Raw genomic sequence first — 25,796 nt, forward strand, 5'->3', positions numbered from 1 at the left:
ATGTAATTTTATTGGTATCTATCTACCATTAGCTGCCTCATTTCCCACCCTCGGCTTATATTCGGGTCAATACTTTTTCCCAGTTTTTTGTGGTAAAATTAGGTACCTCGGCTTATATTCGGGACGGCTTATACTCGAGTATATACGGTACTATGTCCACTGTATATGTTGAATTGTTAAGTCTGACAAACAGAAGTACATTTCAGGCCACTGTGCCCCTCATTATAGATGGGTAATTCTAATCAAAACCATTGTGTCATGTTCCTGAACTGTCACATTTGCATCAACTTATCAATACCAGTATCGGTGCCGTATTTGCCCAAATGCTCCGATACTGGAACTTCCGGTCAGAGGGAAATCAGCTAATCAGCATGGAGCCGGCCAAACAGCATGGAGCTGGCTTCCTGGCCAATCAGGAAGCCAGGCGCAGGTAATGATCTGCCTCACGGCTTCCTGATTGGCCGGGAAGCTGGATCCATGCTAGAAGCCAGGCGCGGGTAATGATCTGCCTCACGGCTTCCTGATTGGCCGGGAAGCTGGCTCCATGCTGATTGGCTGGGAAGCCAGTTCCCAGCCAATCAGCATGGGGCCGGCTAAACAACATGGAGCTGGCTTCCCGGCCAATCAGGGAGCTAGGCGGCAAGTAAACACTTCCTGGTCAATCAGCATCGAGCCAGCCGGCTCGATGCTCAATGGCTGGGAAGACGGTTTTCATGGCTAATCAGCATAGAGTCAGCCGAACAGCATGAAGCCGGCTTCCTGGGCAATCAAAAAGCCAGGGGGCGGGTAATGACACACCACCCGGCTTCCTGATTGCCCGGCAAGCTAGCTTAATGCTAGCAGAAGTACCAGTTATCGGTGAGTACCGAAAGATAAATATCGGTACTCGATACAAAAAAAACGGTATCGGTGCATCCCTAGACCTTACCCTTTTATTATTTATATATTACATTTATTTTACTTATGCTTTCTGTTGCTATGTGTTTCCCGTACTCCATTTTTGCTGCCCTGATTGCACTTTTTGTTGCATTCCTTGTAGTATTTGATTGTTGATGTTGGCCCCTCTTGTCTTCTATTTTTTGAAGGCCCTTTCCTTCTCATTTATTTATGTCTTTACTTTGCTACTTAACCACCCCGGTTTTACTTTTGTTGTTTTGAATTTGTTGGTAAACAGAATGCTCTGGCGAATGCTGTTATTTAAAATTTCCTTGAGACATCCCCACGGTCTCAAGGAAATGTTCCCATTGTCCTCCTGGTGTGTATTTTTAGGAAGATTCCCTTTCTTTTATTGTCCTGGTGACAACTCAAAATTTTGGATATCACGTTAATTTCAATCCTGAGAATGATCACCAGGACACTAAAAGGGTGAATCTCCTTACTGCAGACACACACAGCAGCAAACACCTAATATGTATTCTAACCCTTCCCTGCTCTATCCAAAACATAAAGCTGAACTATGGGATAAGCAGATATCAATATAATACGAAGAAGCATGTGTGCTCTTATTTGAATCTTGGTGACCATTGTCTATTTATTCCAGATCTGTGCAGCAATCCAGCATAAAACTTTGTCTCTGTGCAGGAGATTCCTGTAATAAAGACCAGTCATTGCTGCTCTCTATACTTGTGCAGGGTGACTGGTCTTCTATCCACCCCCTACTGTGGTTTTCTACAGGCAGCCTGTAGTGGGTGGAGCCTGATGGGTCCCTGCCACAGCTTTGCTCTCTGCACAAGTTATGTACAGCACAGTGACAATCTCACTGCTACTTTTACAGTTAATATCTGGGTTTGAAAAGGCATTTGGTGCACACAAATATATTTATACAGCCACATAAAAGTGTAGAGCTACTCAGAGAATCCAGTCAAATACCAACTTCCAAGATAAAAATCTTACTGCCTGTACTCTTCATGGTTATAAATATCTCATATTATACTACATCTGAATATATGTTACATATTCTCCCATATGTTATACCTGGGTATATTTTGTCAGCCTTGACATCTAGTAGCCTTTCTAAAGACTTCATGTAATCATACAGCTCCTCAAACACGGCTGTTCCTTCTCCGAGAATACAGTCCCCGCTGAAGATTGCGTTTTCTTCCATTAATACCAGCGCCATGTGATCATCTGTATGTCCCGGTGTATATAGGACTCTGCAGGAATAGAAAATCAACTCATATAAGATGATTAAATAAATGTAGTGAAATAAGGAGATTTCATACCACAATAGCTGTCCTCTCATCTCTTAATGGGCCTGACGTCAAGAAACATGATTCTGATCGGATGCCGTGGGTTCCTGCATCTATTAATTACAGGCATTTATATAGCGCAGCACTTTACATACTGTACATTCCCACTAGTGCCTACCATCAAGAAGTTTACAATCTAAGGTCTCTATCTCGCATACATACTAAAGCCAATTTAGACCGGAGCCAATTAAGCTACCAGCATATCTTTGCAGTGTGGGAGGACATCGGAGGAAACCCATCCGAGCACATAATTGCGCTTTGCTTGGCAGCACTGAGTAGGCATCATTATAAATGTCTGAAATTGAGTTACTGTAACAAGCCATTTCATTAAAAAGTATCTTCATGTGTAGTAACAGCTTATTCTTTTCTTTTTCTCACACACACTTTATCTTGAAGGCTAAGACTCCTGAACTTTGCCTGAACTTTACTGGACCTATGTGTGCTCCTTAGGGAAAAGCAGAAGCTTTGTTTTTATATACCTATCCCCAACAGCAAATACTTCCCTTCACTCCCCTGAGGCTCCATTCAGTGCTGTCAGGTGAAGGAAATGCTTGGTACATATGAATTTTCATATGAATGTTCATATTAGAAATCTCATTAGAACTTCCAGTAATGCCATCAGAGACTTGTAGAATGTTGTTTGTTTTAACATTCAATTCTGGAAATGAATGGAGTTTCTGAACAAAAACCACATTCGCTGTTACAATGTCATTCATTCAAGCAAAATTTTCAGCCCTAAGATTTTTTTTTTCTCTCACTATGGTCGAAAACGATAATCGATTAGACTCCATTCACTATTAGAAAATTGAACAAATGTTACAAAAATAAATTTTATTTTCAATTGTATCATAATGTGCGATACTAATGACATCTTCTGGTTCTCACTTCATTAATGGGTGATATCCATGTACTTTCTGACAATTTGAATAAGTTCAAATACCACAGCCACAGTTTGTCTTTGTCATTCCCCTGTCCATTTGTCTTCCTTCCCTCTTGTTCCCATCCTTGATGTTTTCCTTGTGTTTTTGGGCATGAGTGATCTTATATATGCCTTTTTTTGTATAATTTTTCAATAATCTTTGATTCTCTTTATGGGATTTTTGTTCTGTTTATTTGTTGTTACTTGAAAAATGTAACAAAGCTGAAATAAACAAAAAATTATTTTTTTTTAAAATGAAATTCTACTGGTATATGGTCTTCGACTGTAAGCTCGTATGAGCAGGGTCCTCCTCGCCTACTGTTTCTTTATGTCAATGATGCTAGTCAGTGTTCCTTACTTGTCTTGTCTAAACAATTATACATCGCTGCAGAATATGTTGGTGCTATACAAATAAATAATTGTAATGGTTGTTGTATAGCCAGCAAAAAACATTGCTGGGAGGTGGTATTTCTGGCAGAAGAGACATGCAAAGTTCTCGCTCCTTCCCCCGATCATTTGTACTTTTTATGTTTACACTGTATGGCATATGTGTTATGCGGTGTGCTGGAAGGATGCAAGGCCCGTGTACATGCGCAGCAGTTACATCATCGATGGCCACCCAATGGCTGAAGAGTAGAGATGAGCCTGGGTTTGGTGCGAAATTCAGTTCACCCAAGCCCACTCAAAACTCTGACCACCACCCCCTATTCCCGACCCAATCAACTGACTCTGCATTCCCTGCTGCCATACATCATAAAGGTGCCCATACACCTTACGATTATCGTACGATAATCGTATGCGATCGACTTTTCGTACGACAATCGTAACGTGTGAATAGAGTGCCCGACCGATAGTAATGTACAATCGTACGACTTTTGACGGTCAAGCATGTTTGAAAACTTTGGTTGATCGTACGATGTTCGCATGGTTGGTGGCGTTTCCGTCCGTCAAATGTCGTACGATTAACACTGCGCATGCGCAAACGAAAATAATTGCGGTCAATTACCGCAAGTCATCCAGGTGTTTTTTTCTAACTACCGCTGATTGAACCTTGCGATAATCGGGGCAGGATGGGGCCGTCGTACGAAAATCGTACGACGGTTCGATCATCGGACGAAAAGTTTAGTCCGATAATCGTAAGGTGTATGGGCACCTTAAAGGTGTTGTGAGTCACCTGCACTCCACACATCGTTATGACTTGCAGATTGGTGGTGCTTGTGGTGATGACATGGATGATGCTCTGCAAAATTCCAAGTGAAGATCAGCTAATCACCAGCACACATGTAATGGTACCATAAGTTCTGTCTCAAATGTTATTACATCATGGTTTGTCATATACGATCGATGTTTCAGGGCCATGCAGGGTCCCTTCCTCATGGCGACATAGTGATAATTCAACAATCAGTAACACACACACACACACACACACACACACACACACACACACACACACACACACACACACACATATATTGTGGTGAGTCTACCTTGCTGAGGGCTAAAAAGGGGTTAATTTGGGAGGGCAGATACTTCCCCTACAGCCCTTCATGTTAAAAAGGGAAGTCAGGTGAAGGACAGACAGAAAAGTCTCTGTGTGTGGCTGCTCAGATGCCTGTGGAGTTGATCTAGGTGATACCACCAAAACACACTACGCTGTGCAGGACAATTGAAATACTTTTTGCTTTATGTTTGCTGAGGAAAGCCTTTTACTTTGCCGTTTTGCTGAAGAAAGCTGTACAAAAGAAAAGTTCAGAGAGAAAATGATAAAGCACATACACAATGATAGTCAACGCCATACAATGTGAATATTTAAGGCTATATACATTTATGAATTCATACATTAGAGTGTGCTGTTGGTATAGAGGGAGGGGCGCCCACCCAGTGTACCGGGATCATGGCGTCCCTCGTTACTACAGGGAGGTGCCGGGCACATCAGCGTTTGCTGTCGCCATAACAAGGGGATCTACACACACACCGTCACAAGGGGCGGGGAATGCCCCCACCGTAACAGATTCGGCTGGGATAGGATGAGGGGGGTGGTGATCAGAATTTTGAGCGGGCTTGGGTACACTGAGTTCACTCCAAGCCCAGCATCATCACAACTGAAGAGGGTTTAAACGGAACCTGGAAGTAGCGGCAACAAAGAAGGCGGTGGTGGGGCACTGAAAATGGATCCGACAGCGCTGAAGAAGGGCGCACTTGTAAAGTAAGTCTGCCATAATGTGGATGTGTGCTGTGCATGCTTCAGACATGTCTAATGTCATTCCGGCAAAACACATTTCTGACAATGTTTTCATTGCTGTTGGTGCCCAGCTGTGCCAGAGATTACCTATGAAGAAGACATGTCCACCCTGTGTCTTGTTCTCGGCATGGTAAACAGATAATACTTATCTTGTAAATGTCAGTGCACTTACTTCAGCGTGGCTCCCTCCGTGGTTATCATATCTCCATCTTTTAGATATTTGTACTTTTGCTCTCCAGTGCCGATGACCTCTTCTATGTGTGGATTCCTCGGAAGTTTACTGACGCAGGGACCAGACTCTATGACAAGAACAACTATTATTACTTCCTGAAAGTGACTCCTTGTAAAGAACAACTAAGAGATATACTGTATAATAGGAGTAGGTAAAGTCCCATCATGCATCTGCGTCTTGGAGTCATACCTGTGGCTGTCAGAGTCTTGCAATGCCTACTGGGATTTGTAGTTGCACCACAGCTGGGAGGGCCTACTCCTGCTGTATAAGCAACTACTAGTACTGTACTACAGGCTGGGCACACACCTTACAACCATCGCAAGACTTTTGTCTTGCGATGGTTGTAAGGTACTTAAAAAAACGTACGATCTGCCTATCTTGCATAGGCAGATCGTACTTGCGATGATCGCAAGCCACGCCCCCTGAGGGGCGGGCTTCCGATGACCGCAATGCCGAACGGGCAGTGTGCGCTTGCGCACACCGGCCCGTACGGCTGTTATCGTACGGACATGCCACAAACACGCCGAATGTCGTACGATGCTCGGCGGGTTTTCGAACATGTCCGTAAGTTAAAAGTCGTGCGACCTTACAGTAGTAGAGGTCGCACGGCTTCCACACACCTTACGATAATCGTACGATCGCAGGATTTCCCGCGATTATCGTACGATTATCGTAAGGTGTGTGGGGACCTTAAGACAGCAGTCAGACCTCCAGGAACCACCAAGATTGCTGTATTGCATGGATGGGACATTTACAGTCTTTGGCAGTATTAGCAAACCATAGATTGGGATACAATGGTCATTTGAACATTAAAGTATAACTTTTAGTTTTGGATAGAGAGGAATGAGAACATATGTGTCTCCGTTAGGGAGATTCACTCTACCTATGTGACCATTATCACTGAAAGTGAAAGAAAATCCCACATTTTATTGTTGTCATCAGATCAGTAATAGATGGGAAATCTTCCAATGGGGACACACATTTTCGTCACCCTGCTGACTGTCAGGGATTTCCCTCTCTTTGGAGGGATTTCTTCTCACTTCCTGTTGTGGCTATTGGACAGGAAGTGAAGGAAAATCTCCCTAATGGGACATAGATGGCAAAAAACAAAAAAGCTGACGGAGGTTATAACCCTCCCTTACTCTATGCTAAAAAAATTGCTTTCAGCTCTACTTTAAATTACAAACTAGTTTGTGTAGAAGTTACTATATTATTTTTTAGTAAAAGTGGAATTTTCCTTGAAGTACCACTTAGATTACCAAGGGTGTCAAGCCCTAAAGCTGACCTCCACATAAACAGCTACATAAGGGAGCTGTTTACTTGCCAACTGATTCATTTTTGTATCCACAGCCCTGTTTGGCAGTGCAGGACACATGATTTTTCTGCAAACATGTCCTCCCCCCCCCACCTGTGACTGGGCACTGAAAGAAGAAGCGGCACACTGATTAGCTTATCCCTCTGCCACCCTGCTCTTTCCTCCTATCAGTATGCTCCGTGCACGGCAGCCCAGCTGATTGCGTTGTGACTTTTTCTTCCAGTCTGAGCCCTGCTGTATGGTGACTGCAAGAGTCTGATGCCAGGTCAAAAATCACACTGCCCCCTCACCTCCTGTTCTGGTGACCATTCAAAGTTCTGAACTTTTCCATCACCCTCATTTACAGACACATACAGCAATAGGAACCAGCCTGCGGTTCTACCCCCTCACCATTAAAACATTTTGAACTTTAGATACCTAATATGTGCTTTATTTACAGTGTAAGGACTTTGTACGTACCACTGAGGATATCTCTGCATATATCGGTTATACCTCCGGAGTGGTCATGGTGCCAGTGAGTCACTATTATTTCCTGGATTGCTGTGCTGGATTTATGAAGTACTTGCTTCAAATTGCTGATATATTCTGGGACAGAAGGCTCTCCGGTATCTATAAGGATTCTCCTACACAAACAAAGAGATAGACGTTATGGGGAGGTATCACCTGTCACTACCCCCGGGGGCTACCCCTACACTGCACGGGTAAAGTGATCCTTGATTCCTCCACCTCCTTCCAGGCTACTAGACTGGACCCTGCAGCCTTTTCTCCCCTTTGCTCCGGCGGGATAAGGGCCACTGACATCATCATTAGGCATGCACCGAAACATATCGATCAACAATGGTACCTTGGGCAAGATGCCGAAAGTAAATTTTTTTGGTCGAAATTGCAGTAAATCTATCATTTCTCTCCTCCTCGCTGGATGCTGCTCTGTGTCTCCACTGACAGAGAGCAGCGTCCAGGGGAAAAACAGAAACGGGTCGGGGAGGAGAGCGCTGTCACAAGAGGCCGGGCTCTACCCCCGCACTGCCCCACAGCGAGTCAGGAAGGAGAGCGGAGTACCAGCGCTCAGGACTGATCGCTGAGTGTTTGTAAATAATTGAGGACATAGTATGTTTACCGTGTCCCCAATTATGAATGAACCAGAAGTGCTCTATATCACTTCCTGTCCATTCGTGAATGAGAATATAGAAATTCATACTATATCCACAATTTATGAATGGACAGGAGTATAGAGGCTTCCTGTTCATTCATAACAGGGGCTGCAGAAAATGAGATTTAGGACTCCTATTGCAATTTGAAATGGCCAATAGCAGGCTGGCTATTGCACCAAGCTGGATGGTTAGCTGCATCGATTTTGTGAGTGACCAGAACAGCCAGACCTGGATGCAAACCATCTGCGTCTAGGGCCGGTCAGAAGCCATATTCACATGTAACCGCTTGTAAAAGCAGTCGCATGAAAACAGCATGAGCGCTGGCCTTTGGCTTGTGCAGGGTACACATCAGGTTGCAGCTGTTTGTACACAAGGTGTGCATGGGGCAAGATTGCAGATTCTCATCTCGGCCTGTATGAATGAGCCCTTATCATTTTCAGAGGGGAGCTCTTAGCAACTCCGGACTACATTTACACCAGCCCGTACACTAAAACACTCTGCACACTCCAGCTACAGACAGCTGTCCCGCCCATGCTGGTACCTGTAGTTCCACACATACACAAGAGATATCTGTGGTCACAGCTCCATGTCCTGTATATCCTGGATTCCTACACTGTCATGTATTACGGAGTACGGCCGCTAGGGGCGTACAACCGACCAAAACAACCCGCACAAATCTATGTTTACCTCCGCCCGGTGCCAACCAAGTAGGTGTTAGTGCCTTGCAGTGTCATGGGGCCCGGGTTACACCCCAACACACGGATCACCCGGGAGGATAACTGCTCCACACGGGGCAGAGAAGACAACGCCATATTACGCGCACTGACAGTCCTACACTGCAGACCAATGGCCTCTCAGAGCGCTAGGTGGGCTGGGTCTCCAACATACTAGACACACGCGCAGTCCTTGACTGCGGGCCAATGGCGCTTCTCAGCGCATGGGGGCGGGGACTCCAGAGTTCTGGCCACACCGACAGTTCTGGATTACTGACCAATAGTAGCTCACATAGCTTGGGGCGGGGTCTCTAGCATACTAAACCTTTGACAGCCATGAACTACTGACCAATGGTGGCTCAGGACGGATTGGCGGGGGTCATCAGCGGGCAGAAGCCTAACCCTGTCACTACCGGGGAATCATTTGCTACAAGTAGCCTGTCGTTGGCTGGCTGCAGCGTGCCATTGCGCTGTGATTACATATGTCACTGGGTATAATGTTTATGTTGGATGTATGTGTGTGGATATATTTCATAGAGGGGGCATTAGATGTGGATAAAACAAGTCCTCCTCTCTGGATTGGACTAAACGGATATTCATGAAGGAGCATTACTGAGGAATGATCGGATGTACCTGACAGAGGAGTGCATGTTATTATTCTTTTTATAATTTGTGCTCATGCTGTTATTTATTATTGTTATTATTATTATACAGGTAAAGTCCAGTTTTTGCAATACATGAATGATAATAGAAAAAATTTGGATGGCGGGTGCAATGCATTGGCTCCTGCAGACTCTTCCTCCCAGCTCGTGTTTGTACTAGGGATGCACCGATACCGATACAGATGCTGAGTATTTGGGCGAGTACACATACTCGCTCAAATGCTCCGATGCCTAGCCCCATACCTGAGCTTCCGGTTTAAGGAAGCCGGGCAGCGAGTCATTATATGCTGCCTGGCTTCCACTTGGTGACGAGGGAGCACGGAGCCGGTTTCCCGGGTCCATCAGTAAGCCGGGCAGCGTGTAATGACTCGCCGCCTAGCTTCCTGATTGGTTGGGAATATGGCAAATCAGGAAGCCGGACGGCGAGTCATTACCCGCCCCTTGGCTTTCTGATTGACCAGAAAGCCGGCTTCATTCTCCCTCATCACCAGGTGACACCAGCTTTTCGACCAATCAGGAAACGAAGTTGTTACACAGCGCCGGTCTTCCTGTTTGGCTAGAAAGCCGGCTCCATGCTTCCTCGTCACCTGGTGACGAGACGGGCCTATAGGTTCCACTAGGGGTCTAACAGACCCCTAAAATCTCTATAAAGAGGACCTGTCACTGTATTGGTGTTATCACTTGTCAGCCCCCTTTGTGATAGCAATAAAGTTAAGTGTAGAAATAAAAAAAAAAAAAAACAGTTACACATACAAACGCAAACATACGTCGAGTATGTCCATGTACGAAACAACAACTGTGCCACACATGTTACATATCACCGTGAATGTTGGAGTGCGAACAATAATTCTAGGGCCATCAATCACTGTTAACACTAAACTAATGAGTGGTAAAAGCTTTTGAAGTGTTGCCTATGCGCAATTCTGATTATGATAGGTTTTTGCGATTTCACGGGTGCACACAGTATTAAGGCGTGACATGTTTGGTATCTATTTATCCGACTTGACCCAAGCGGGCATAGCTGGCTCTGCCTTTAGGGCCTGCTCACATGAGTTTCAGGTGCAGATCTGCAGACGCGGTGCTATGTGTTTTTGATGCGTTTTTGATGCGTTCCAGTTAAAAAAAAATATATATATATATATATTTTTTTTGCTGGAGTGGGGCTGTCAGTATGTTAGCTGCAGTGCAGTGCGTTTTGGGGCATGTTCACACGACGTCCATTTTCTGTGCTGACCTGATCCATATGCTCCTGCACTAAAAATGCATCCCAATGTATCCCTATGTGTGTTATGGGCTCCAGTTCTCACGTGCGCAGTCCGTTCAGGTTACGATAGAAAAATACTGCATGTCACATTTTGTACGGTCAGGAAACGGTCTGGAAACGCAAAACGCGTCAAAAACGCACTGCAGCTAACATACTGACAGCCCCACTCCAGCAAAAAAAAAAAATACAATTTTTTGTTGTTAACTGGAACGCATAAAAAACACGGCAAAACACATAGCACTGCGTCTGCAGATCCGCACCTGATCAGGACCTGAAACTCATGTGAACAGGCCCTTAGAGAGGCAGACCCAGCTGTCAATCAGCCAGTGGGGTGGATCTCAACACCATATGTCCTCCCATAACTCAAAGGAAAACTGTGGGTAAACAAGGTTGCCCCAAAGTTCTCCTTTAAACATAGATGCATTTTATGTTAGGAAGAGGAAGCTCAGAGTGTCTTTCTATGGGGGCAGCCAGAGTTTCCTGTCTCTTTCTAACTCTATAGAGAAGTTTGCAGTCTGTCCAAAGGCCAGCTGAACAGAGACAACTAAAAGGTACAAAATATTTGTTTTCAATTATTTTTAGGTGTGCTGTTTAAATGGGAACACACACAAACATAAATGCACTCCAAGCTTTCCATAGACATTAGATTGTCACAAAGCGATTGGGAATTAGAAAGGGATTCTGGATGAAAGCTATCCCCTCCACCTTATGCTAGTCATGGTAGTATACTATTCTTCAGTTTAACGATCACTTTGATGAAAGGAATGTGTCTGCCAGAGTATGCAAACCATCATTTTGATCTAATAACGATCATTTTAATATTGATCCCATTGGGAATCCAATTAAATTCAACCAAATTGATATTTTCTTTAGTTGAAAGCTGTGCTTGGGTGTATATGTGTAAATGATGGCAGCACACTCCTCTCCTCCTGCAGGTTCGCTCCTCCAGATTATGGATCTAAATGCCACAATGGACACATTGACTATTATACTCATATAATGGAAGTTATTATAGACTATAATGGAAGTGCATGGACACATTGGGGGGATTTTATCAAAACTAGAGCAGACAAAATCTGGAGAAAATGTGCATGGCAACCTATCAGCTTCTCTCTTTGGTTTTCAAATCGTAACCTAACAAACTGAAGAGAGAAGCTGATTGGCTTCCATGCACAGCTGCTCCAGTTTTGATAAATTCCTCCCATTGACCATTATAAATTCCTCCATTATTGACCACCTCTTAGGCCTTGTTCACACCAAGCGCGGATCAAAACTGCGTCCAATGTATTCCAATGGTATTTTTTGCTCCAGTTCACATTGCAGCGTGCAGTTCCAGAGCAGGTGAAAAAACTGCAGCAAGCCCTATTTTATCTGTTCTGGAACGCATTCAAACACATCAAAAATGCATGCAAATCCCTGAAACGCACTGAAAGCCCATGTTAAACTTAAAAAATATATATTATTTTTTTTACAAAAACGGCCCGGAACGCATCTGCGTGTGCAGAAACCTGAGCGGATCTGGTCTGCATTTGGTGTGAACAAGGCCTTAAGGTGCCCACACACCTTGCGATAATCGTACGATAATCGCGGGAAATCCTGCGATCGTACGATTATCCAAGATGGGCAGATCATATGTTTTTTTAATTACTTTACAACCATCGCAATACTAAGGTCTTGCGATGGTTGTAAAGTGTATGGCCACCTTAACAGATCTAATTGCCATTTTTTTCAGTCCATGTACATGAGGCCTAACTGTGTGACATTTAGTTTGCTAGAGCACTATGTATCATCAACAATTGCTATGTTTTTTTTCTCATAAAATACTATTTCCAACTATTTGCATGCTTTTTTTTTTTGCATCTAATTGCTGCCGTGCTGCTCTCCTCCAGCTATTGTCCAATAGTGGACAATGTATGCACATGGTGCATTGGCACAACCACTTTTATTCTTCAGCAGGGTTGCATGTGACATGGAGACAATGCAGGAGCACAACTGAGAAACAGTTGTCACCCTACACCAGGAAATGTCTGAATAAGTGCATTCATACTCGGATCACTAGGAAATATTTTAATAAGTGACAAATAGCACCTCGCGCCAAACCCTGTGTAGCTGCAAGCACTATAAGAAGTGTTACCCTCTGAATACATCAAATTATAATGAATGTGCTGCGCTTCATCTAGAACAGGGGTCGGCAACACCCGGCACGCGTGCCCGGCTTGGCACGCGAGGCCACATCGGCTGCACGCAAACTAATTTTTTTGTTTGCATTTGAGAGCTTGCTCGAGCCGGCTGTCAGATTGAAGTCCCACCCACCTCCCTGACGTGACCAGTTGACGTTCGTGCACGGAGCCGCACTGAGGAGGCCCACGACGGTCTGCTCGAGGTCCTGCCTGGCGGATTCTTTACACACAAAATGTGGAATCGCACGTATATAGTGCTCAGGATTTGTCCCAAGTGCACCACACTCTTTATCCTTCCACTGTGAAAGTTCTTTGTACAAAGTCCATACGTCAACTCCAATTATCACCCAGGTGCTCCCCCTCTCAGTGGGCCGCTCACCTTATAAATAGACCTGAACAGGTCTAGAATCGCGGTCTCCAATCGATCTTATGCATAGGCCATCTCTCCACAATCGTTGCACAGAAAGAATAGTTTTTAAAATAAAGTAGGTTTTTTAATTTTGCGGTTTTACGCTATAAGCTGTTTTTATACTTTATTGGATATGGTCGTGATGACACGCTGACGTAATTTTCTGTGCAACGATTGTGGAGAGATGGCCGTTGAAAAAGATCGATTGGAGACCGCGATTCTAGACCTGTTCAGGTCTATTTATAAAGGTGCCCACACGCCTTACAATTATCTGCAGATTTTCTGTGGTCAGATGGAAAAAGTGCAACAGATTGGCCCAGGTGGAGATTCCTCCATCCACAAAGCTAAGTGTAGATGGAGGAATCTGTTGCACCTTTTCCATCTGACCACAGAAAATCTGCAGTTAAATTGTAAGGTGTGTGGGCAGCTTTAGGTGAGCGGCCCACTGAGAGGGGGAGCACCTGGGTGATAATTGGAGTTGACGTATGGACTTTGTACAAAGAGCTTTCACAGTGGAAGGATAAAGGTGCCCATACACTGCACGATTATCGTACGATAATCGTATGCGATCGGTTTTTCGTACGATAATCGAGCAGTGTGAACGGAGACGTGCGACCGTTTCTACTGTACGGTCGCACGTCTTCTGTCGAACCAGCATGTTCGAAAACCAGCCGGGAATCGTACGATTCTCGGCTGGTTAGAACGGTGCTCGGAAGACAAATGCCGAACGGGCCGGTGTGCGCACGCGCACACTGCCCGTTCAGCATTGCGGTCATCGGAAGCCCGCCCCTCAGGGGGGCGGGCTTGCGATGATCGAGAGTGCGATCTGCCTGTCCAAGATAGGCAGATCGTACATTTTTTAAATCCCTGTACAACCATCGCAAGACTAAAGTCTTGCGATGGTTGTAGAGTGTATGGCCACCTTAAAGAGTGTGGTGCACTTGGGACAAATCTTGAGCACTATATACGTGTGATTCCACATTTGTGTATATTTGAACATGGAATATATGATTGAACTTTCCAGAGGACTATTATTTATAAGAAGATTCATTGTGAACACTTTTTTGATTTCATGTATTATTTAAGCACATATTTATTATAGAGATTTGTTTATGTATTGTTCTAGATTAAGCGCAGCACATTCATTATAATAGGAAATATTTTAATGAAAGTTGCAGTTTTAAAAGTATTGAAAACAATTCTTGAAATGTGATCACAATGATACAATTTATATGGGATTTTAGGCAGCGGCGTTATTTCTTCTTTAACTCCTTCAGTACTGGCATGTTACACCCCTTCATTACCAGGCCATTTTTCAGTTTTCAGCGCTGTGCAGGTTGGGCTAAGAATTCCTCCGCCATGTAACACTGTAACAAAATACATTTTGTATCAATTTTTGGGGACAATTAGAGCTTTCTTTTGGTGGTATTTAAAAACCGCTTTAAAAAAAAAATTGTTTACTATATTAAGTAAAAAAGACCCAAAAATTTGAAAAAAAAAAGCCTGTTTCTCATACTTTCCTTTTATAAATCATAGCAAATAAAACAACGTCAGGACAGTACAAAAACCACCAAAATGACCCCATTTTGAAAAGTAGATCTGATTTTGTGCTGCAATATTTCAATTTTTTTGGAAATGAAGAAACATGCCAGTATTGAGGGGGTTAAAACATAGAGCATGGTAATAGTGCACAAGATGCAATAAATGTACAGGTCATAGACAGAGGGAGGAGAGGGTGAATGGGTTAATGTACAGGTCAGAGCAGAGACAGAGTGCAGATTACATAAGTAGGAGAGGAGGGAGAAGTTAAAAGGGTAAAATGATTGAAACTTTTTGTTTGCTGCTGCTACTGCAGCTTGTTTTCACTATGAAGTAATGAAAGAATGACTCATCCATTCATTACTCCCTTTAGTCTCCCTTGCCTCTAATGTAAGAGGAAAGGGAGGGATTGGCAATTACATTGTAATATGCTCACTGTGATAATCAATTTACTTTGTCCCATTGCACTGCCAGACCGGATTCCCATGGTAATGTAATGGAACGTGCTGAATAGCATGCTGATGGTGCGGCACAAATCCAAATGTAAAAGAAGTAGTCACTCACACACCTAGGTCCAATACATCAATTCATCCTTTTATTGACATTAGATACACATGGCATCACAAGTGCAAAGCAACATTCGGAACCTAGCATGGCCCCTTCATCAGGCAAGAAACACTGTGATAACTAATCACAGGACACAGAGCCGGAACGATTGGCACTGGCATTTATTTTTTTTCCTTGAAGGTTGAAAGTCTCAATGCTATTTATGTTGGTCTTGGTTTTATTGAACCATGAAATAAAAACTATGGCAGCTGTAAAAAAAAAAAGTCAACTTTTCCGGTTCTTCAATATTGACATGTTGAAGTTCATACAATTTCCTGGTTGCACATTACACATACTACACTAGCACAGTCTTAGAGGTGTAACCTTTCAACCAAGTGGTTACCAGAGAGACTGTGAATGTAAAATGAAAGCAGCCAGACCTGCCCTTTGTCACAGCACTTCCTTCATTGTGATATGTGTATACAAAGCATACACTCCCTTATTCTCGGGGGAAGGACAGGCTGTAAGTTTCACTCTAGGTTATGAATGTGTTACTTATGAATCCATTATTTCTGTTACTGATCGAATATTAACCTGGCTGCAAGGTAAGAACATCTTATGAGGCTTTTACATATTGATAGCATTCTACATCCACGGTATAATTTCATTTGTATTCTATATTCCCATACTTCCCAACTTTCTGAGATGAGGAAGAGGGACACCTTCCAGCGCAATGGATTTAGGCAATGGATACACTCCTGCCACAGCCCTAGTTACAGGAACCATTAAGAATTTATAAACCAAAAATTATTAGTTAAACCCAAAATTGTTTTTTTCATCATTTCTTTTCTTTTATACTGGTTTTTGGAAATAGCAAACACGATAAGAGATAAGATGAAGGCGTTAGTGTATAATAACACTTTTGATAGTCAAATAGAACATTGTCATCAATATCTGTACATCAGGCCAAAAAAGGGACAACTGAGGAGGACAGAGGGATTTAGTTCCAAACGAGGGACAGGTGGGAGGTATGTACTCATAGTATTACTAAGGGAATTGAGTGTCATTGAAACTAATTACACTTTTTCCAGATTTTTTGTGTGTGCAAAAGGCAGAGTGTAGCCATAATTGAGTAAGTGACTGGAAATGTTTCTAACCTGCTGTTTTAGGCTGCTATAGGCTTTTTAGTTATCCAATGACAATTGCACATTTTATTGGCAGCCAATGTGATTTGTCTGGATTTGTTTTCTCATTTTGTCTCTCATAGTTGAGGTCTACCTATGATGCCAATTACAGGCCTCTCTCATCTTTTTAAGTGGGAGAACTTGCACAATTTTTGGCTGACTAAATACTTTCTTGCCCCACTGTATATGAGTGGTGGACTACGTCTCTTTTATATCTTCAGAACTTTGTGTACGTTACCATATCAGCAATGGGAACGCCAACAAATATGGCTTGCTCTTGCAGCAAGGTCTCAATGTTATTACGGATATTTAAAATAAAATTGCAAACCCTGCTGCATTCATGTGAAATAAATGTGGCAAAGGTACACAGGTACAGGTGAATCTTTTGATTGATTGATTTATTACAGGTATTTATATAGCACCGACACTTGTACGCATCGCTTTGCATTGTGCACATTTACAACCATTTAAATCTGAATTTTAAATGTAAATGGCAAGGAAATTAGCTAAACACTTTATTATGCCAAACAACTATCTGGTTCAGGGTATTTGTCATGACCTGAAAGCCTCAGAGGCATTGAGCATGCTGGGAGCCCCTAGGGCCTGTATACAAGCTCATGTTGCTAAAAGTTGTTCTTTACCTAGAGCCCAAATGTCACTTATTTGGCGGGACTGTCCCTCTTTTGAAACCAACCCCTTCTGTCCCCCTTTCCTCTTGAGTCGTCCCTCTTTGTGGTCTGATGTACAGACCTGTAAAAAAACTGTACAATATTAAATTTAAAAAAAGTGTCACAGTATGTTATATAGTTCATCAAATGTTTGCATTTGTTATTGTGGAAAGGTAGAGGTGAAAAAAGCTTTTGTGGATAGACCCAATTTTTTCTTGCATGACAATTCTTCCTCACCCTCATAATTGGGAATGTGGTAGGGGGATGTCCTATGGCAATATAGTTTAAATTGAAAGTTATACCTCTTTGTCATCTCAGAATGTGGGGAAGTATGTATTTATACTATAACATTTTATTACAAAATAATATTTTCTTCTTTTCTCTTCAGACTCCCTGTACTTTATGCAGCAAATTGGTCAGCAAAGCATAGAAAATGCATAGATATGTTGCAAACCTTTTTACTGTGAATACCTAATCTCCAACATGATCCAATATTTCTGCAAAGAGATATGCAAGATATTTAATCTAAGTATTGGAAACATTGGTTAAACCTGAACATCAGGAACCTGTAAAATGAGGACTGTGTTAAAGTATTCAATTTGGAAACATTCATGGAATTCCTAAAGAAATGGCATAGCCCAATCCTTTCTGTATGCTGGACCATGAGCTATACGAAATTGAACTTTTTCTTGACTATCCTGGGAGCAATCACCTTTTTATTCGACATCGGAATAGATTTATGGATTACATTCAAATACTTCCAGCAAGAACTCCCTGTATTTGGCCTGCTGACCATATTCTTTGTTCTCGCGTCCACCCTGATAATACAAGCCTTTAGTTACACGTGGTTTAAAGATGATTGTCATGAAGACAGTTTGGGTAAACTGAAAGGAATCCTTGTCCTTCACATCTTTCTACTTGGAATATTTGTAAGGTAAGCTAGTTAGCCTTCTTATCTGTTGTAGAATATTTGGGTCCATCTTCTGCACTCCGTTGGCCAGCTGTTATTAACTTACACAAAAAAAACTGTCTTAGTTGCATCAAAAAGACGTATAGTAGTGTATTTATAAACAACTTAGGCCCCGTTCACATTGAGCGATTTATCGCGCGGTAATTCCCGCGATATCGCTCTCCAATGCTTCTCAATGGGGGCAAAGGGTCCTGCTGTCGCGGGTCGTGTGTCGCTACAGCAGGACCCTTTTTGGAGCGGATTTAGCCGTGATTCAAGCTTGCTCAATGCAAGCATTTGCGCGATATCGCGCAAAATGCAAATCGTGCGACAAACGCGCGATTTGCGAACCGCTCAATGTGAACGGGGCCTTATGGTGTATGTTTCATAGTTACATAGTATTTGGGGTTGAATAAAGACATACGTCCATCAAGTCCAACCCATATAGGTCCACGCATCATCTCATTCTTAGGGATACTGATATCCCTGGATATTACGGTCCCTCAAGAAATTGTCCAAATGTTTCTTGAACAATTCTACACTCTTGGCTGAAATCACTGCCGATGGCAGTGAGTTCCAGACCTTAACCGCTCTTACTGTAAAGAACCCTCTTCGCCCATTGTGCTGGAATTTTTTCTCCACCAACTTTAGGTGGTGGCCTCTAGTCTTGGATGGAGTTAATCTCAAACAGTTTGTTGCCAATGTTGCTGTCACCATTGAACATCTTGTACATGAAAATCATATCCCCCTTAATCTCCTTAATTCCAGCGTAAACATGTTTAAGGTCAGAAGCCTTGTCTCATAGCTTTGGTCCTCCATTCCCCTAATTAGTTTTGTTGCCCTCTCCAGTTCAAGGACATCCCTTCTCAGTACCGGCGACCAAAACTGGACCGCGTACTCCAGATGTGGCCGAAACAACGATCTATATAGAGGCACAATTATAGACTTGGCACTGCAAGCTACCATTCAGTTTGTGGTCTACAATGACCCCCAAATCTTTTTCTATTTCTGACTTCCCTAGCGGCATACCCATGATTGTATAGCCTATTTGTTTATTTTTATGTCCAAAGTGCATTACTTTGCATTTATCGACATTAAACCTCATCTACCATAGTATTGCCCACTCCCCTATTTTATCCAGGACCTCCTGCAATGTTATATTGTCACGATCCATTTCTAGTACCCTCACTATTTTTGTATCGTCTGCAAACACGGAAACATGGCTATTTATTCCCTCCCCGATGTACATTTATTCTGTAAAAATAGAGGTCAAAACAAATGTTATTAGCCAATTTTCTTTTCAGATTAAAAGTAATTTCAGGTAAATATCCCATCATGGCCACTAGATATAGCTGATGAGTGTAGGAAAATAGCAGTTCTATGCTCCTCAATTCCATCTAGTGGTCATAATGTGGTATTTACCTAAAATTACATTTGACCTGGAAATGAAATAAGCTAATAACTAGGAATGCACCGATACTGGTATCAGTGCCAATACTGAGCATTTGGTCGAGTACTCGTGCTCACCCACATGATCCAATACTTACCCTGATACTGCAACTTCCGGTCAGAGGGATATTCCCTCTGACCTGTGTTCTTTCGAAAGAAGCTAAGCTAGTGTGCCTGCACCAGCCATCTCAGTGTAAGAATCCCTGTGGAAATCTCGAACTCCCGTCACTGCACCTGCGTGGCCTTGTAAGAGCAGAAAGTATCCTCAGTTCAGAATGGGTGGCAGACATTTTGTTGTAGACCAGAAGAAGAGGGAGTTCTAGCTCAGGAATCTTGCTGGAGAGGCTGTGAGAGGCTGCAGAGTGTGTGCTCAGCGAGGAGGAGGTAATATTGTATTTCTTTTTAATGGAAGAAGGGGGTCTCAGCACTGTCTGTGGACAAGATTTGGAGGGGGTCATGTGATCTCATGAATCACTCTTTAGCTATATGTAAGTGCTGTATATTGGCTACTGCTATCTGCTCTTTCCTTCTGTCTCAGGAGTGCAGTGCTATGAGAGAGCATGGAGCCAGCTTCATGGCCAATCAGGAAGCCAGGCAGCGGGTCACGACCTGCCTCCCGGATTCCTGATTGGCTAGGAAGGTCAATAGCGAGTAACAGAGTTCAGAGGTCAAGGGTAAGTAATGCAGAGGATAGGGGTTAGTAGTAAGTAACACGGTATTAAGTAACGCAGAGTTTAGTAGTAAGTAACGCAGAGGTCAATGTAAGTAATGCAAACTGCAGGGGTCAGTAGTTAGTAACACAAAGTTCAGAGGTCAGTAGTAAGTAACGCAAAGTTCAGCAGTAAATAACCCTGTGTGCTGGGGTTGGTAGTAAGGCAGAGCTTAGGGGTCAGTAGTGAGCAACTCGGAGTGCAGGGGTTAGTAGTTAGTTACACAGAGTGCAGGGGTCAGTAGTAAGTAACAGAGTGCCAGGGTTAGTACCACAGAACAAATTCTCCCCTACTCCCAGAGCAGTAGCATTAACATATAATGTTGAAACTGCATCTAGTTCACTTCCTTATCAACACAATAACAACATCAGCCAGGAAGGAACCAAAACATTAGAAGTAAGAGCAATTTGAAAAAGCTAAAGGCACTGATATTATTAACTCTTTATACCCTTATACTTACACTTCTCAATTTCTAAGAAAAAGTGCTGTTTTCTTTAACAAAGACTCGTTTAGAAGTTTTAGAATATCAGAGCAACATGCCAATACTCATGATTACTAGACAAGCGCTGGTGGAAATATAACTATGCTGTATATTTCAGTGTGTGTATGTATGTATGTATGTATGTATGTATGTATGTATGTATATATATATATATATTCCGTACTGTCAATGTATATATAACACCCGCATCTGTAACCTATATTGTTACTATCTTGATGTGAAATACATTACCTGTATAGCGTATTGTAGAAGCAGTAACGCAGTAACAGGACACCAGAGTAAAGCCACATGATCATATACTGATATTCCCCAATATGTTCCAGGATCTTCACTACACCAACCTCATAGTACAGAGATGCGGTAATGTACTAATCAGGAGCCACACAGCAATCATAAGATTGAACTGCTTGCCTCTGCAGGGAGGGCCTTAGCTGGCAAAAACAGAACATGCCTACAAAAACAGAAGTAACATATCAAATGGCTGCCAGATATACAGTAAGCTGTGTGGTGAGTTGCCTGGCCAGTTACAGTATACCAGAGTGAAGGATAGTTACATCATTACCCCTCAGCAAGCCTCTTTCTGTGATCCTGGGGCACATCCCAGGATACAGCTGATGTGTGACAACTCACTTAAAAACGGGCCTGCCCAGGCAAATCTGGGACTAATGGTAAATATGGTATCCACATACTAAAATAGTGTGCCATACAGTATATCAATATAATTATTTGTATTTATTTTCAACTTTCTAGATGCTTGTTTGTTTTGAAATATGGATTCCAAGTCAATTATGACCCCAAGAAAAAGAATTGTGATGAGACCAAGAAGAGAGCAGTGGAAGCTATGACAGACCTGAGTATGTTGAAGTGCTTTAAAACATACCTGGAGAGCACACCACAGCTTATTCTACAGATCTACATCTTGATGGAGCATGGGCAGATCACTGTATTTCAATGTATGTAAAAATAGACATTTTGAAACACACACAAAAAACAAAACAAATGAATAAGGTAAATTACAGTGTGTGAAGTGCCGCAGCTCATAGCTATCAAGTCATCAGTCATCTTTAGTTCTTTGGATTGAGCCTAACGGATACAATGCAAACTATAGTTGGTTACATAGTTACATAGTTACATAGTATTTGAGGTTGAATAAAGACATTAGTCCATCAAGTCCAACCTATTAGGATCTCATTCTAGGAGAGGAGTTCCTGGGAGTTGCTGGGAGTTACTATACTTTGCACACCAGCATTGTTCTGTGCATAGACTTTTGTCTTCAGAACTGTAGGTCCCCACTGTCCCTCATTTGGAAGGACTGTGCCTTTTTTTTGGAAAAGTTACTCCTCAGTTGTTCCTCTTTTTTTGGTGCACTGTATCAAATTCTATAAAAACATGTATCATTAAACCAGGGCCGTCTTTAGCGCAGGGCAAAAGGGGCAGCTTCCCAGGGCCCAGTCATTGTTGTGGGGCCCAAAGCAGCTGACCCTTGAGCAGGTCCTGTGCTGCAAAACTCCTACCACTGGCCCTGCATCTCAGCACTGACAGCAGAGTGCTGGATGATCTCAGGGCAGAGCGGGTGACACGGAGAGAAGAGCTGGGTGGATGCCCTCCATGCTGTGTGTATGTGTGTGCTGGAGGAGGCGGCTCTGCTATAACCTGGAGGGGGTGAAAAATGCACCTTCACCTGTGTACACAAAAATCCTTGCACCAGCCCTGCCCTTGAACCCACAAAAGATACACCCGCGCCACTCTTCTGTTTACTGTGAGATCGGTATTGCATAGTGCTGCTCCGGCCTTGCCGTATAGGCATATGCATGGGCAAAATTGCATGGCGGGGGCGGGTAGGGGGTGTTTTTTTAGGGAGTCGGGATGGGTAGGAGTGGGGGGTCCAGGAAAATGTTTGCCCAGGGTCCAATCATTATTAAAGATGGCCCTGCATTAAACTATTAAAAGTGTTATACTACACCAAGCCTTTTGTCCAACCTCTAGATGATCGCATTTGTTATTTTTCAAAAGACAATATAGTGTTTAAAAAAGCACTTGTGGGTTTAATATTAATTCTTTGTGCTCCATGTAGCTGGGGTTGTGCTAGGAGTATGACCTTTGCCTACATTCTTTGTGTTTTTATGTGTCCCTCCATCTGAGAATGTTGAGAATTTGCTTGTGTTTCTTCTTATTGTAGTTAGAGATGATCCTGGGCTTGCTGTGAATCAGTTACACCTATTTGTGACTTATAGCTGTGGAAAATGCGCCCCTCCAGAACTGATTGGACCAGGAGGAGAAGTCACAGTTTTGAGCAGGCTTGAGCGATATTCAGTAAACTGGGTTCACACCAAGCCCAGGCTCATCCTTAATTGTACTCATTGGTGTCCTGTGTGAATTGTGGGATATTCATGTTTTCATTTCAAATGCATTTTATGTTTAAGACCATGGCAGTAACGTGAAAGGCAGTTGTTTGTGACCTTTTTTTAATCAGTACTAGATAGGAAATTTGTTCTATAACTTTCTATACTTTGAACCCAAGCAAAGACATATGAGAAATAAGTTCTTTGAGGAAGCACGCATTTGTTATTACACACTGTTGATTTGTATAACAGGTCTTTCTACTATTAGGACCTTCGACTGTAAGCAATTGTTTTTCTTTTCACTACGTAGTCCATAATTTTTTTAAATCTATCTAGTGTCAAGTTTTGTTCTTGAAATAATATTCAATGTCACACATCTGATAATGGGGCCCTGTATACAGCTAATAGATTAAAATGAGCTAAAGGGAAATTAAAAAAAATAGATGATGCCATTGACTTGGGGTTCAGAGAAAATGCGTCTGTTGGTTAGGCATAAAAGTTTATCAAATCATCGCTACTGTAGATATGGTATATTAAATTGTATGTAAACCTAAAAGCAAAAATTTAATATATTGCAGCTTATCAATCCCTAGATATGGTGTCTGCATTACTTTCCTTATTTTGGGCTTTTTTCCTTTATGTTCACCTGGTGATTCGGCCAGTAAGTCTGTTATTTTTCAACTTCCTTTAACAGGCCAAGCTGTCCAGCCAAAGTGGCAGATAGAAAATTGAGACAAACCATTTAACACTGATAGGGGTTCTTACAATGGTCAGCTTTTATTAATTTATGCAAAACCTTTATCCCAATAGGGAAAAAAACCGGCTGTAACTGCCTAAAAAGTGTTAGCTGAAGTTCAGATTTATTTTATAGTCAATTCCATCTAGATCTGATGGACCATCTAACACTACCCTCTACAGGTTGACAATGTTGCTGTCCAACGGTGGCTCCATTGCTCCTCCTTAGAGTGGAGTCACCCTAAGACAGGAAGTGTGTTACGGGCCGAACCACTATAAAACTAAAGCAGCCATCACAATTAAGGATTGGTAAGCTGCAATGTATTACATTTTTGTTTTTGGGTTTAGTTACACTTTAATTACATTTTACATACTTTTATCAGCACTCAGTTACAGGGAAGATTGTAAGGGTGTAAACCTATGTTTTTATGTAAACTCTAACAATGATTCATTTTGGTCTGGGATTTATCTCATTGGGAATATTTTGTTAAATCTGTTTGATAAGTGCAAGAAAACCCCCAACTGTTGATCTTATCAGATATTCAGATCTGCCGACTCCTCTGCACACTTCCTGTGTTATCTCAATTAGTCTGTTTAGCCCTCCCAGTTCTTACCTTGGACTACAGAATGGTTAGCCTTTATGTTACAGAGATATGAGCATGGGAGTAATTGAGTGGTTTAAAAACAGTGAGCAGGACTAATACCACTCAGTCCACAAAAATGCTGTATTTTGTTAGCCCACAAAAGGGAATTAAGAGCTGAATGTATTTCTGGCATACCAACAGGTATCTTTCTGTAATTGCAGGGCCTTTAAAGGCATAAAACACAGGGAATGTACATACAGAGATGTACTGCATATGTTTTTGCTTCTTTTATTTTGTCTTGATAAATGCTTTAAGTGAGTAGGAGAGTTGGTGGACAAATCCTAACTAATGATCTCTCTTTGATTTCAGATGCATCTATCTTGGTATCTGTCACCAGTATTTCATGGTCCACTGTTGATTATCAAATGTCCCTGCGGAAATCTTTGCCAGGAACAAAGGGTATCAGTGTGGGAGCCCCTATGCTTTCTTATGTATTCTACAAATTGTTTACCTTGACCTCCTGGATTGTCAGCATTGTCTTTCTCCTAAGCTGCAGTGTTCACCTCTTTACCGTTCTGCTGGTTGTACTCAGCCTTGCTGGCTTTTTCTGGGCCTGGAAGGTGAAAACGGATTTCTGCAGAACTCAAAGGATGGAATTTTTGTACAGGGCTGTAGTTGGAATTATTTTGGTTTTTACCTTCTTCAATATAAAAGGACAAAGGACTCTGGTTCCCATTTCTATTTATTATGTTGTTCGGACTCTAGCCACGAGTGGAATTCTTGTCTTCTGCTTCTACCTCCGGCCCGTATTTGTGAACACTTTGGTATTTGTGATACTTAGCATTGCTGTAGTTGGTGCCTTGGGGGTGGGTATTTTTTCATTGATTCTGTACTATGCATGTTTCCATCCTAGCCTCCGACCTTTGCATCAGAGCAAGGGGGATACAGTAGATGGTCCTACCAGCACATTCAGGAGCGAAAGAGCCGAAAAATTCATAATGTCTTGAAAAATGTGTGGCATTGTATAGTTTTTGTAATAAACATGTGGCATGTGCACGTCTCAGGTTTTGCCATCAATAAAGTTATATTTTTCTGTTACTGTTGATAAGGAAAATTCTGGTACCTTTTTTATAGATTTTCTTTTGAGTTATACTTCATTTAACATGTAACATAAGGCAGTTAGAGAGCAATTCCACCCCAAATGAATCTCTCACTTTTCTGTGGACAGAGTAGATTAGGTCTTTGCTCCATT

General features: G+C 42.4%; 2 protein-coding genes across 2 annotated transcripts in view; one reads left to right on the forward strand and one right to left on the reverse strand.

The window, feature by feature from the left end:
- Nucleotides 1-8,953, reverse strand: part of LACTB2 (lactamase beta 2) — a 12,729-nt gene extending 3,776 nt beyond the window's left edge. The window contains exons 1-4 of the mRNA XM_018562329.1: nucleotides 8,796-8,953; nucleotides 7,417-7,580; nucleotides 5,583-5,709; nucleotides 1,975-2,153 (exon numbers count right to left, since the gene is read on the reverse strand). Coding sequence (XP_018417831.1) covers nucleotides 1,975-2,153; nucleotides 5,583-5,709; nucleotides 7,417-7,580; nucleotides 8,796-8,920 — 595 coding nt within the window. The 5' untranslated portion in view covers nucleotides 8,921-8,953. The remainder of the gene's footprint in view (nucleotides 1-1,974; nucleotides 2,154-5,582; nucleotides 5,710-7,416; nucleotides 7,581-8,795) is intronic.
- An 8,926-nt stretch (nucleotides 8,954-17,879) lies between these two features.
- On the forward strand, nucleotides 17,880-25,551 carry XKR9 (XK related 9). Its single transcript, XM_018562318.1, has 3 exons — nucleotides 17,880-18,207; nucleotides 21,634-21,836; nucleotides 24,914-25,551. The coding sequence occupies exons 1-3, from the start codon at nucleotides 17,885-17,887 to the stop codon at nucleotides 25,549-25,551; spliced, it is 1,164 nt and encodes a 387-aa protein (XP_018417820.1). The 5' UTR covers nucleotides 17,880-17,884.
- Nucleotides 25,552-25,796: the final 245 nt, after the last annotated feature.

This window comes from Nanorana parkeri, unplaced genomic scaffold, assembly GCF_000935625.1.
Source record: "Nanorana parkeri isolate BGI_ZX_2015 unplaced genomic scaffold, ASM93562v1 scaffold572, whole genome shotgun sequence".
Taxonomy (NCBI): domain Eukaryota; kingdom Metazoa; phylum Chordata; class Amphibia; order Anura; family Dicroglossidae; genus Nanorana; species Nanorana parkeri.

Coding starts and splice junctions, on each gene's coding strand:
- XKR9 (XM_018562318.1), top strand. CDS start 17,885: ATGGAATTCCTAAAGAAATGGCATAGCCCAATCCTTTCTGTATGCTGG. Junction 18,208..21,633: donor CTACTTGGAATATTTGTAAG/GTAAGCTAGTTA, acceptor TCAACTTTCTAG/ATGCTTGTTTGTTTTGAAAT. Junction 21,837..24,913: donor GCAGATCACTGTATTTCAAT/GTATGTAAAAAT, acceptor CTTTGATTTCAG/ATGCATCTATCTTGGTATCT.